The sequence below is a fragment of the Callorhinus ursinus genome, unplaced genomic scaffold (assembly GCF_003265705.2).
Source record: "Callorhinus ursinus isolate GAN/ISIS: 27379988/994484 unplaced genomic scaffold, GSC_fseal_2.0 scaffold25, whole genome shotgun sequence".
NCBI lineage: Eukaryota > Metazoa > Chordata > Mammalia > Carnivora > Otariidae > Callorhinus > Callorhinus ursinus.
In genome coordinates this window covers 24,101,521-24,113,775 of record NW_027397087.1, presented here as the reverse complement: position 1 = coordinate 24,113,775, position 12,255 = coordinate 24,101,521, and the positions used below count along the sequence as shown (strand labels likewise).

General features: G+C 47.8%; 1 protein-coding gene across 3 annotated transcripts in view; it reads right to left on the bottom strand.

Annotated features, from left to right (window-relative positions):
- Positions 1-12,255, bottom strand: part of LIPC (lipase C, hepatic type) — a 133,052-nt gene that overhangs the window by 23,009 nt on the left and 97,788 nt on the right. For all 3 annotated transcript variants that reach the window (XM_025884496.2, XM_073877081.1, XM_073877080.1), the window contains exons 2-4: positions 5,465-5,649; positions 1,370-1,552; positions 690-807 (exon numbers count right to left, since the gene is read on the bottom strand). In XM_025884496.2, coding sequence (XP_025740281.1) covers positions 690-807; positions 1,370-1,552; positions 5,465-5,649 — 486 coding nt within the window. The remainder of the gene's footprint in view (positions 1-689; positions 808-1,369; positions 1,553-5,464; positions 5,650-12,255) is intronic.

The window sequence follows — 12,255 nt, the reverse complement described above, 5'->3', positions numbered from 1 at the left end:
TGAGATCACAACCTGAGCCAAAACCAAGAGTTGGATGCTTAACCAACTGTGCCACCCAGGCGCCCCTGGGCTTTCTGAGTTTTATCCTGTGGATATCTGTGGGCCTTGGGGACTTGGCTGGTGAACAATCCGATCAGATGTGTTCTTCCAAACAGAACTGTGGGGTAGCATTGGGGGATGAGGTTGGTGTGAAGGAGGCCTGGGAGGAAAGGCCTTCTTGCACATCCTCAGCTCTCCCTGGGTATCTGGAACCATTTCCACGTCAGTGTGGAGCCCCCTCCCTCAATCCAAATGGGTCCCACCGTAAGGCCCATGTGTTTCACAAATGTGGAAACTGAGGCACAGACGTGGCCGATGTTATCACATATTTCGGGCTGTGATCCTTTAACTTGCTCATATTGGGCTTTTTAAGCTATAGGTTGAAAAACAAACTCTTTCCTGGTAAAAAGGGTATAGAAAGTCTACTTTTCAGGTCCTATCTGGCATGACTATAAGAGGCACCCACTGGAGGAAAGGCAATGGGGGTTGGGGCTGTGATTTACTCTGAATTCTCGAGGGACAGCTGTCTAGGACAGTGGTCATGCTTAAAACAGTGCAGAGGAGGCTGGGGGCATGGTAGTTCTGGGCCTGTTGTAGAAGAGGGTCCTGCTTCGCAGCCCCGCGAGGTCATTGGTTATCAGCATGGTTACCTGTAATTCTCCCAATCTTGTGCTTTCCGCCCATGTAACTGCCAGCAAATCCTGAGACATGGGCACCCAGGCTGTACCCAATTAGATGAACATTGCTTCGAGAAAACTGAGCAGATTCCTGGAAGACAGAGGCAAGATGCTTACGGCAGACAGCTGCCGGACAGAAACCTCGTGTGGGTCCAGCTCGTTCTGGGCTCCCCCCTTGTTCTTTGTCTCAGGTGGTACATGAGGTGCTTAATTCAGCCTCCTGACCCAAACTGGTTTCTCACCTCTCTGGTGCCCACCTTTCAGGCTCAGCTACCTAGGACCGCCCCTTGGGGATGCTGCCCCCTGTCTGCCGGCCTTTACTAGGACACGCACGCCCTGCACAGTGATGCTGTTCATTTCTGTGGGGTTTGATGGTATACAAGTGTGTTTAGATCCCTTAGCACATCCAAGGGAGTGAGCGTAAAAGAGATAGTGGTTGGGAGAGGGGGAGGGAAGATAGTTCTGCCAAATAGGGGTTCAAGCAAGGCATCTGAGGGACCCCCAATGTCCCCTCTCCACCCTGTGCCCTCCCATTCCTAGGAGCTTAGCAGAGTGGTTCTCCTGTCTGCGCTGCTTAGGAGACCAGCTTAATGCCCTCAGTCTCGGGAGAAGGGCGAGGAGGGGAGGGGAGGGGAGGGCGGGGCAGGCCTTACCTCCAGCCACCGGATTAGAGCCGCCACCTCCTGGCCCACAAGGCGGGTGTTGCGGACGGCGATGGTGTAGTGGTGGTAGGCCAGGGTGAGCCAGTCGGCCAGCCCCACGTTCACAGGCTGGGCCAGCCCAGACTTCAGGGCAGCAACCATCTGCCAGATCCAGTTTTCCAGGAAGCCGTCCACCTGCAGGTGGGCCCACAAAGTCGCCAGCTTAACCAGGAGGGGACGTGGAGGTGGGGCGCTGAACTAGTCTCTTCTTTCCCCCATTCACCTTTTTTTTTTTTTCCTTTCCCAACTCTTGGCTAATTAAGGCTGTATCCTTCTTTCCAAAAGAAAGGGCTTAATGTGGGGTTTCTCGACCTTGGCACTATGGACATTTTGGGCCAGATACTTTCTGTTGTGGGGGCTAGCCTGTGCATTGTAGGGTATCCAGCAGCATCTCTGGTCTCTACCAAGCTGATGCCAGCAGCACGCTCCCCCGCAAGTTGTGAAAACCAAAAATGTCCCTGGGCTTGGCCAAATAAATGTCCCCTGCGGGCTACCCCTGGCCTCCAACTGAGAACCATTCTCTTTCTCTCTCTCTCTTTATTTTTTTAAAGGATTTTAGTTATTTATTTGACACACAGAAAGACAGCAAGAGAGGGAACACACACAGGGGGAGTGGGAGAGGGAGAAGCAGGCTCCCTGCCCAGCAAGGAGCCTGAGAAAACTATTCTCTTAACATGCCCCTATTTTAAGAGTTTCCAAGCCTTAAAATAATGGAAAGTCTATGTAATCAGGAGCTGAAAGCTGACCTATCCTCTGAGGGTCAGCTCTAATATCTCCCTGCTCCCCTGTTCAATCACAGCTCTGAATCCCAGCTCCTTTGCTCTCTTCCTGCCCACTGCGTCTGCTTGCTTTTGAGGGAATAAAACACCATGAGTTGGAACATAGCAGGAGCTCAATAGATGTTTATGGAAAATCTTTCTGTGTATGTGCTTTGTTTGAGAACCAACTTGCAGGGCACTCCTGATGGGCTCATGGAACGAAGACATTGGTGTCTGCAAGGATAAATAAGAGTTCACTTACGAGAATAAGGGTGGGCTGGTGACTGGGGCAGGGTGTCTAGGGTGGTCCAGGCAGAAGGAAGAGCATGAGCAGAGGCGCATGATCATGAGAGGGCCCCGGGGTATGTTTAGGGGGAGCAGAGTCCGGTGTGCCTGAAGACCAGCCGGCAGGAGGCAGGCTGGAGAACAATGCTGATGACGGGGCAGGTCATTCGGGGTCAAGTGCAACCACTTATGAATGTGCACCCAGTGCCTTCCATGTGGATAGAGCACCTTGGATTCAAATCCCAACTCTCCCAGTTAGTTAGCGATCTGGTTAACTTTTCTGTGCATGATGTTCCCCATCTGGAAAATGGGGCGAACAGTAGTGGCCTTTCTCTAGAACTGCTGTGAAGAGGAGATCAGTCCATTGCTGTGAAGCCCTTAGAACAGCACCTGGAATGCAGCAAGCACTCGGTAAATGTTAGTCACGCACAGTTACCTTCCCATTTACTGACACACTGTTCCTATCACTAGTGATAGTAGTTCTAGTCCTCTCTGCATTTTAAGAAGGAGGAGTTCATTCTGGGACAGGACCCCAGTAATGGTCTTATCGTCACGTTGCATTTGTGAACAAGATATTTGCTTAGTCATGAATTCAGTTAACAAATATTTCTTGAGCACCTACTGTGTAATATTAGGGTCCTGGTTGGCAGAAGAGGGAGAAGAACACTCTAGGCAGAAGGTGCAGGCTGAGCCAAGGCCAAGAGGAGAGAAAGCACGGGGGAAGGGAAGGAGCTACAAGCGGTTGGGGGCTGCTGGAGTTTAAGTGGGGGGCAGGGAGAGGTAAGGGGGAGGCAGGGAGAGTCAGAGGAGGCAGGGAGGGCGAGGGCAAGGCAGGGCAAGGTGAAGGGGGCAGGGGGAATGCAGGGAGGTAGGGAGGGTGAGGAGGGCAGGGTCTGAGGGGGAGAGCACGGGAAGGAATCACCAGCTCTGCCGTGTGCAGCCTTTCTGACTTGGTGGCCCCAGCTTCGAACTCCGCCCGTCCCCCGATCTGTCCTCTGGATGCATTCCCTCCTTCCCTCCTTCTCTCTTTTTTCTTGTAAGGAAAGTCCGTTTGGCTAAAGGAGCTGAAGAAATGGGATACTCTCCTCTACCGCCGCTGACCTCCTTCTCAACCCCCGCCCCCCAGGGCTCCCACAGGAAAGCTTTCCGTGGCCCATCTTTTGTTTCCTTTAAAACAGGTTTCACCTTCTTAGTGTTCTGCCCTCTGTCTCCTCTTCTGTTTTTCTTACAGAAACATGGACTGAGCTCCTACCCCAGCAGGAGAGAGCCACAGTGAGGGTTGTGGGGTGAAGCCTGCTAGGAATGGGGGCCCGGTCAGACCCCTCTCACAAAGGGAGTCTTCGAGAGCGTGAGCTTGGCGCGTGGGGGTTCTGCGTGTGAACCTTTGTCCACTCTTGGCTGTGTGACTGTGGTAGCAGCCCGACCTTCCTGAGAGCAGTTTCTGCTTCTAAGAGACGCTAACCCACCTCGGAGGGACGTGTGGGGATTAAACGGGTTGATGTGTAATGTAAAGGGCCTAACTTGTAGGAGGGCCTCAACCTATGTTAGGTCCTTTCTTTAGGGGCAGGAAAGCCCACCACCACCTTCACTGCCGACCCTGGGGTGTGTGGAACCTCCTCTCCCCTAGGTGGGAGCCCTTTAAGTCCTAGGGGGAAGCTCCTAGCAGGCTCTAGGTGCCTCTGCTTCCCCCCCCATCAGTGGCAAGCACCCCACCTTGTGGAAACGCTCCCGTGGCATCGTGGGGCTCCCCACCACCACATGAGACTTGGCACGGGGTCTGTATTGTTCATGGGAAGGCTATGAGCCTACACAAAGCAGGCTCTCAGTGAATAAATGTTGAAAGAGTGGTGGATGGGTAGACAGGCTCATTTTGCTTTCTACGGTAGGATAGGTGAGGGTTTCAAGAGTATTTTTCAAAGATGGCAGGGAAAGGTTTCCAAGTCACGAAATAGATCCCCAAATCTCTGGAGGTTTCAAGTTGTGAACTAAGCTTCAAATCGTGGGTTGGTTGGGAACCAGGGAGGCAGAATTTCCTCTTGGAGACAAGTCCTTGCTTAGTTTGATTTCAACCATTGCCCACAATATTCTTTCTCCCCTTTGTCCAGGATTTTTAGCATCCCTAAAAGGCTACACTTTCTCTAAGAGGCTACATATCTCAGTCACCTTTCTACCTAGGTATGGCCAATGGATATAACTGGAAGCATTTTACAGATGCTTCTGGGTAGCTAACCTAAAAAAACCCCACTCTTTTATACCAAAGGCCATTGAACGGTACACTTTAAATGGATGAATTGTATGGTATGTGCATTATAGCTCAATAAAGCTGTTGAAAAAAACCCATGCTCTTTGACTTCTTTGTGTACACCCTTTACTAATTGTGTTACCTGGAATAAAGATATGATGGCTGGTGCTCTGGCTACCATCTTGGACTATAAGGACAAAGGCTACACTTTAAGAATGGCAGAGTAGTAAGCTGGAAATGAGCTGGGTCCCTGAGGACTTCATTGACAGAGTCATTTACCCAGTTTTGGATTACATATCTCTAGACTATTGTGTGAAATGGAAACAAACTTCTGTTTTGTTTGAACTACTGCCAATTGGGTTTCTGTTATTTGCAGCTGCATTTAAACCTTATAGTTACAACATTTCATTTGGACACTATGTCTTTTAGCTTCCTATCTCCTCTTGTGAAATAGGCAGATTCACCTGCATGGACCGCAATCACTTCTGGGGCCCTCATGTGCTGTGAGACCTCCTTGAACCACATTTTATTATCTGAAACATGGAGATAATTATACTTTCCTTACCCTGCTTATTCATGGGGTTGACATAATCAATGAGATCCTGTGGGGAAGTACTTGGAAAATTAAAATGTGCTTTATAAATATTATGCATGAAAGTGTTGTCACTGGCTCCCTATCTTTTTTATTAAAATTGGACACGCAAGGGAGAAAAGCAAAAAATGTAAATGCAGAGAGAAAAAAGGCACGTCAGCATTTCCTACCGACCACCCGTGGATTATCATCACCAGGGGCAGAGAGGAGTTGAAGCCACACCGATGTAATGTGTCTGGGTGATTCAGCCGAATCTGACAGCCCTTATCCATTTCTTCAAAAAGCAGGAATCTGGTCTCTGTCTCCTGCAATGCTTCCTTTGTTTCAACAGCTCTCGATCTTCTTCCAACTGGCTCTGGAATGTAAGATTGGAGACAGTGCTTACCCTGGCATCTGTCCCACCTCTGCCAGCTCTGGGACAGCCCAAAAGTTCCTAAGAGCACCAGCCAGCAGGGTTACTGGGAGGTACTGGAGGTAGGCATGAACTGCAGCTTTGGGGAACCCAAGAGGGCATGTCCAGCAGAACAGCCATTTCTCCTCTGGGAGATGATGAAGGCTGACCTACAAGAACCCAACACTGAGGTAGAGGGGGCCAGATCCTCCATCCTGCCATCCTGACTATGGGCTCAGCCAGTCAGATATTGAAGTACCTCGTGGACAATAGGGATATGGAAGAGGCAGTTGCATAAGATGAGTATTTCACCCCAAGTCACACTGCCAATAAGCGGTGGCGTCAGGATTTGAACCCAGCTCCCTCTGATTCCAATTGCCTACATCCCTATGCTGCAGAGACAGTGAATAGAGCACGTTAGTTAGACGACATTATGCATTTGCCCATGTAGTTCCGCCTGTTCTCACTTGCAGACACGTTATGCCATGTAGCCTTGCCTGGACCAGGTAGGGTTCGGGCAGAAAGGATCTCAAAGGAGTGGCTGATTCTGCTTGATGCAGGGAGTGACACTGGGAGGAGGACTTTTCAGAGAAAATGATGCTGATCCTGCCTGGAAGGATAGACAGGGGCTTGTGTGTGGGGCTGTGTGGGTGGTGGGAGGGAACAGGGCTTTCTGAGCTGGGGGAACAGAAGAGTTAGGGCTCAGAGGGTGGCACTTTGTGGGCATGAGGAGGAAAGAGACGAGCCTGGGCAGCCAGAGTGTCAGGGGCCCCAGGATGCTGGGGAGTCTGGACTTCATGCCCGAGATGTTAAGTTTGCTGCTAAGGCATTTTTCAGCAGGAAAGGATAAATGAGTATCCATTCAGAATCTTTCAAAGACCCTGGAAGAATAGGGTAGGAGAGAGAAAGATCGTTTTTAAGATTTTACCTTCAGTTGTTTTCTCAAAATGCCTTTTAGTCTTTCTTTTGGGGCAGGCTGCTCCTGGTCCTGAGTCATTTTGGAGTGGTGATGAGCAATCACGCAACTCTGCCAGGTCGGCCAAGCTCCTGGCCAAAGACAGACACCTCTGCTCAGGGGCTGTGGGAAGCCTGGGGAGGTGCTCTGTTCTCAGGGTTGGGGCACCAAGGTGGGTGACCTCTTTTGCGCCAAGATTAGGGATCAGGCCAAGAGCTGGGGGAGGATGACTTCATCGTCCCTTCTAGCCCAGGGTGGGCTCTCCGGGGGTTGAGGGACATACCAGCATTTTTGGGCAGTGACCTCAATTGAGCCTAATTATGAAGGATCCCGAGCATTCATTCTGAGCATAAAGTCAGTCAGACTTCTCAAACAATAAGTCTTGGGCTTTTGGTTTCAGGGGACAGCAGGATGGAGAGATGATGAACCTACAAAGTGCAAGGGGAGGTACTAATGAAACCGATTTTCCTACCCAAAGGTTATTAATTTGAAAGGTTATTAATTTCCAGCAAAGGGCAATGATTTTTCACTAAGATGACAGAGTGAAATGCCTCATATTTTATTAAAAAGAGTTGTGAATGAGAATCTGAATAACTGCTCTGCGATTATTAAGAAAATGTCTGCTGCCTAGTGTGGCTTTCCCAGGCTTAGAGGCTGTCCAGGATTCTCCTCATCCCTGCCAGGGGGCTCTCAGCTCACGTTCCCCGTTTCGCTGGCCGCACCAGCTTCCTGGTCTTCTAAGTAGAAGCTGGGCTGTCACCTTGCACTCCTACACCAAACTTCCAATCAGTCTGAAGCTTCAGGTTCCCAAATATCCCTAGCATCCAGTGTCCCCGCTCAGGTGCATACTGTGTCTTGCTTGGTTGATTGCAACAGCCCCCTAACACATCTCTCTCTCTCTCTCTCTCTCTGGTCTTGACATCCTCCCCCATGCTGCATTTCAAAGATGCTTCCTAGAACAGGAATGACTATCAGATCCTTTAGTGACTTTGAGCTTCGTGGTGTCACAGCCAAGGTCACCACCCCAGTGATAATCCCTCATTCCCCAGCTCACCCCTCCTGCTACCCACGGCCAATGGGTCCCCCTACCTTGGCCCTCTCGCTCCCGCCTCTGTCGCTGTGGCTTCCTGGTGCACCCTGGACCATCCATTAAAAAGGAACTCAGACATTACACCCTGGAGGAAGGCTTCTCATCTAGCCAGAGATCATTACTTCCTCTTGCCGCCAGCGCTGTATTGGGTCCTTGCTTCTAATGTGCTTGTCATGGGGCCTGATAATTTATTTGTTTAGGTGTGTGCTGTTTTCTCCATCAGGCTGTGAGCTCATGGAGGGCAGTGCTGGTAGGCGCTCAATGAATGCTTAGTGAATGATGTATTCTGTGGCATCCTGGTCTCACATCAAAGGCGAAGATTTGATTTGTCAACCATTCATGCACTGGCGTGAACGAAACGTAACTAACTTTCTTTTATTTAGTGACAGAATAGCTACATCTTCCTTCCTTGCAGGATAGCTGACTCCAGTGCTTGAGAAGACTATATATGAAAACAAAATGGGGATAGAAATAGTACCTATCTCATGAAGTTGTTACAAAGATTAAATAAGATATTTGTAAAGAGCTCAGAACAATGCCTGACACATAACTAGCACCCATATAAGGCTGTGTTAAAGTAAGTACGAGTTGGAGCGGCATCTTGCATTTTTGATCTGTGAAATCCTTTTTTTCTGCGAAAATTTATCTCAGTTGCCCTCACAGGACCAATTCTGTCATATGTGTATTTACTCTGGATTTAGCTGGGAGAATAAGCTCTCATGCCGGTGCCTAGGGCCAAGTCTGTTCAGGAGAGTCCTGTGGAAAAGCGGTTGTCAGATAGAAAGGCCCACAAACAACTGAATGGGAACTGGGCTCTCCCTGTTCTTCCTGGGGCTTGGCTTTCCTTTAGCATGTAGAGGAGCGAGGAAGTTATGTATATATATGAATATATATTCACTCATCTATTTCCTCCACAAAAACTTATGAAGCATATATTATTATATTATGCCTTGGGCTCTGGCTAGGTAATATTTGGAGGCACATAGGGCACGACCTCTGTTTTTCAGGAGTCCCCAGTCTGGTGGGAGAGGCAGGTATGAGAACCAGTCCTCGAGGGTGGTTGCTTTCAGTGCTGCCGTGGAGGGACACCCTGAATAGGACCTAGAGAAGACCCCAAGGGAAGATGGGGCATCAGTTGAGTCTAGAAGGATAAAGATTCTTGAGGAGCTCACGTCTAGGACAAACTGTTGAAGAAAGTGAGGCTCTAGTACCCAAAAAGAATCAGATTTAGTGGAGGACATGAGCCTCAAAGGGGCTGCTATGGGGAAGAGGGCCTAGAATTCTCTTGTGCAACTCCAGGAGATAGAGACAGAATCAATGGGTGGGTGTGACACGGAAGAAAATCTTAGACTTAAAGAAGTTCACAAAGATTCATAGTGGAAGAAATTAGGACAAAGAGAAAATAAAGTAAAACAACAAAGATCGAAATGCTAACAGATTAGTGCTCTAGAATGCGCACGATGTGATCATCTAATGTTGATGAAGACGGGCCACAGGTTTTAGTCTGAGCTTCTTATTGGCCAAACCAGAGAAGGAAACAGGACCAGTTATAGGATTCATGGTGTCCAGTTGCTCACACTTTCCTGGTGCTGAAGCCTGAGATGGTTTCCTTATATGTTATTGTAAAAAGAGGCCACCGGGCAAGGCAGTGGCCACTGTCTTGAACGCCATTCCTACAAAATATGCGGTAGCAAGTTTTATGTGGTTGACTCTGAGTTCTCTGTCATCCTCATTGGAAGCGGCAGCCACAGTGCCAAACAGCATGTAAGGCATAGGGGATCTCTGGGAGGCTCTTCACTATAATCCAGCAGTAGTCTCTGTGACTGACTGAGGGAGGCAGGGGTCACTTCAGGTCACATTTTGGGTGGCAGGAAGGAATAGAGCTCCAGAGCCCAAGTGTCTGAGCCTCCATGGGGACAGAGTCCGATTGCCCTTTACAGAACACAGAGAATGCGGCTGCATCCTCAGCCAAGCCAAGGCATCAACGACACATGGCTATCGCCCATGCCCACATGTATACCAAAATCTTTCCCAGACTTTCGCCCCGCATGTAGCCAGCTCTTGACTGAGCACCTCTTACCAGGGGATCCTTTCGGTACTGCAAACCCAGTGAGGCCAAACCGAATTTATTTTCTTTCTTCCCAACCCATTCCTCTTCCTTTCTCTCTACATTTCTTATTGTCATGCAAAACACCATTGTTTATCCAGGCTGTTGCTCAAGCTAGAAAGTTTAGAGCTGTCTGGGATATTCTCTCTGTCCCCTTGGTGACCCTCATGGGTCACCAAACACTGAGGACTCAGCCTCATGATTATCTTTTCTCTCCTCTGCCACTGGCCTAGCTAGAACTTCATGCCATTTTTTTTTATATGTGAAATTGAAATCGAAATTGTGAAACTGTTTTATATTTTATTTGTAGAATTAATACACACTCATTGTATATGTATACGTATATAGAATTTGAAAAATGCTAAAAATGAATAAAGAATCTCACTACTGGGACAGAAACACAAGTAATATTTGGAGTATTTCCTTCTAATCTTTTATTATGGAGTTCCGTAGATATTTATTTGGAGCATCTAAAATTGAAATCGTATTATGCGAATGGTTTCATATCCCTCTTCGCCTGTCATGATAATTTTCTTACAGCATTACAAATTCTTCAAAAGCATGCTTTTGAAAAGTGGCTTCGTTTGTTTACTTATTCCATTATTGTTGGACTTTAGGTTGTTTCGGGTTTCTTTTCTATTACAAACAATGCCCTGATGACCATTTTTATACATAAATCTTTGTCTGGAAAATCTATGAGTATTTTCTTAGTATAGATTTTCAAAAGTAGAATCATTAGCTCCTTAGGCGTGATCTTGTGCGTATCTCTTTATGTATGCATATATATCCAAATTGATTTTCTGCACTTTTTAAGCTAATATTTACTGAGTATTTTCTCTGTGCCAGGCACTTTTCTAACAGTATGCCTTGTACTGACTCACTGAAACCTCACAGCAACTCTGTGAGCAAGTTGTGAGAAAACCCAATGATTCAGTTATGAGCGGCGGGGGCGGGGTGGGCAGTTGGGGGGTTGTCGGCGGGCAGGGGGATGTTTTCCAATTGTACTCCATAGGAGTAGCTCCTTCTCTAGGTGTGTCTTCTACAGTAGTTACTTTCTCAAGTCTTTAGAAGAGACAAAGACACACCAGTGATAAGAATCTGGGGATGAGGCTGTGGTTTTGAGAGGGAGACTATTAAAGGTAAAACGTCGGTTCCTTGGAGTGTCACTGCCTGTAACCTGAAAGCGGCTTGACGAGCGAAGGAGGCTTGAAGTTGCCCTCTGCATGACAGCAAGTTCCTGGGGCAGCGAAACTTCCTCACAATCAGTCGGAAGCAGAAGTGAGGTGCAGCCTCTGCATTTCTAATATATAGGTTCCTTGTGGCAAGTGATTTCTCCATTCCTAAGTCAGCCCCCGGGTTTGAGGTTTCCTAATGTTTCATACAAGAACAAATTATTTCATTTTCTTTTGGGTAAGGACATCATTAGGTGGTTACTGCAGGCAGCTGAGCTGGCACAGGAGGGAACCAAGGATCCTGCCGTAGAAGACCTTGGTGGGAGTGCGTCATTCTATCTTCTGCCCATGATGCCCGGGCTGGGTGCCTCTGCTCGGTTCCATGTTTGTTGAGCACCTCTCGTGGCTGGTGCTGAGGACACAAGTGCATGATACAGGAGCCACAGGTATTAATATGCCCCTCACAGAGTTATTTGTGAAATATCTTCATATCCATTATTTATATCGCTAAGCCGTGTGTCATTTGTTAACTTTGTTAACATGCACTGCTGAAAATATACCCAGACCTGGGACTACTGAGAGGGGTCCTCTGGAAGACCATAATTTCATGATTACTCTGAACATTCCCCCTCCCCAGCCATGTCCTCTGTTCAGGATGGAAGGAACCTATGAAATAAATGTAGCCATAGCTCTTCCCCAGCGGTTGTGATCAGGCCTGTGATTTGTACATGCACAACACTGACTTCAGAATTTCTAGGATGATGGCAGGATGGAAAAACTTGAATAAGAATTTAGTTGTTGCTGGGCCTTTAGAGATTCAGCTCTTAGCCATTGCTGATCTTTGGTGATAAGCAGATTCTACCCAAGGCTGTGATGAGGAATGCTGCTCTGACTCCTGCCATCTTGAATTTTGCCCATTACCATTTTGTTGTGAAATAAGACTATGAGGTAAGGGATGGAAGGAAAGCTATTTTCACAAGTCTAATTTATTCTGTTTTCTTTGTCTACTTTGGCCTGATTTAGCTAGCTGTCTTGTAGCCTGAGACTACAATCAATTTCTCCTTGGAGATTCAAGGAAGTAACTAGAGGCTATGTTTTCTAGTTGGAGAGTTTTTTTTCTTCCAAGCCTGTCTTTCTTTCTTTCTTTCTTTCTTTCTTTCTTTCTTTCTTTCTTTCTTTCTTTCTTTCTTTCTTTCTTTCTTCCTTCCTTCCTTCCTTCCTTCCTTCCTTCCTTCCTTCCTTCCTT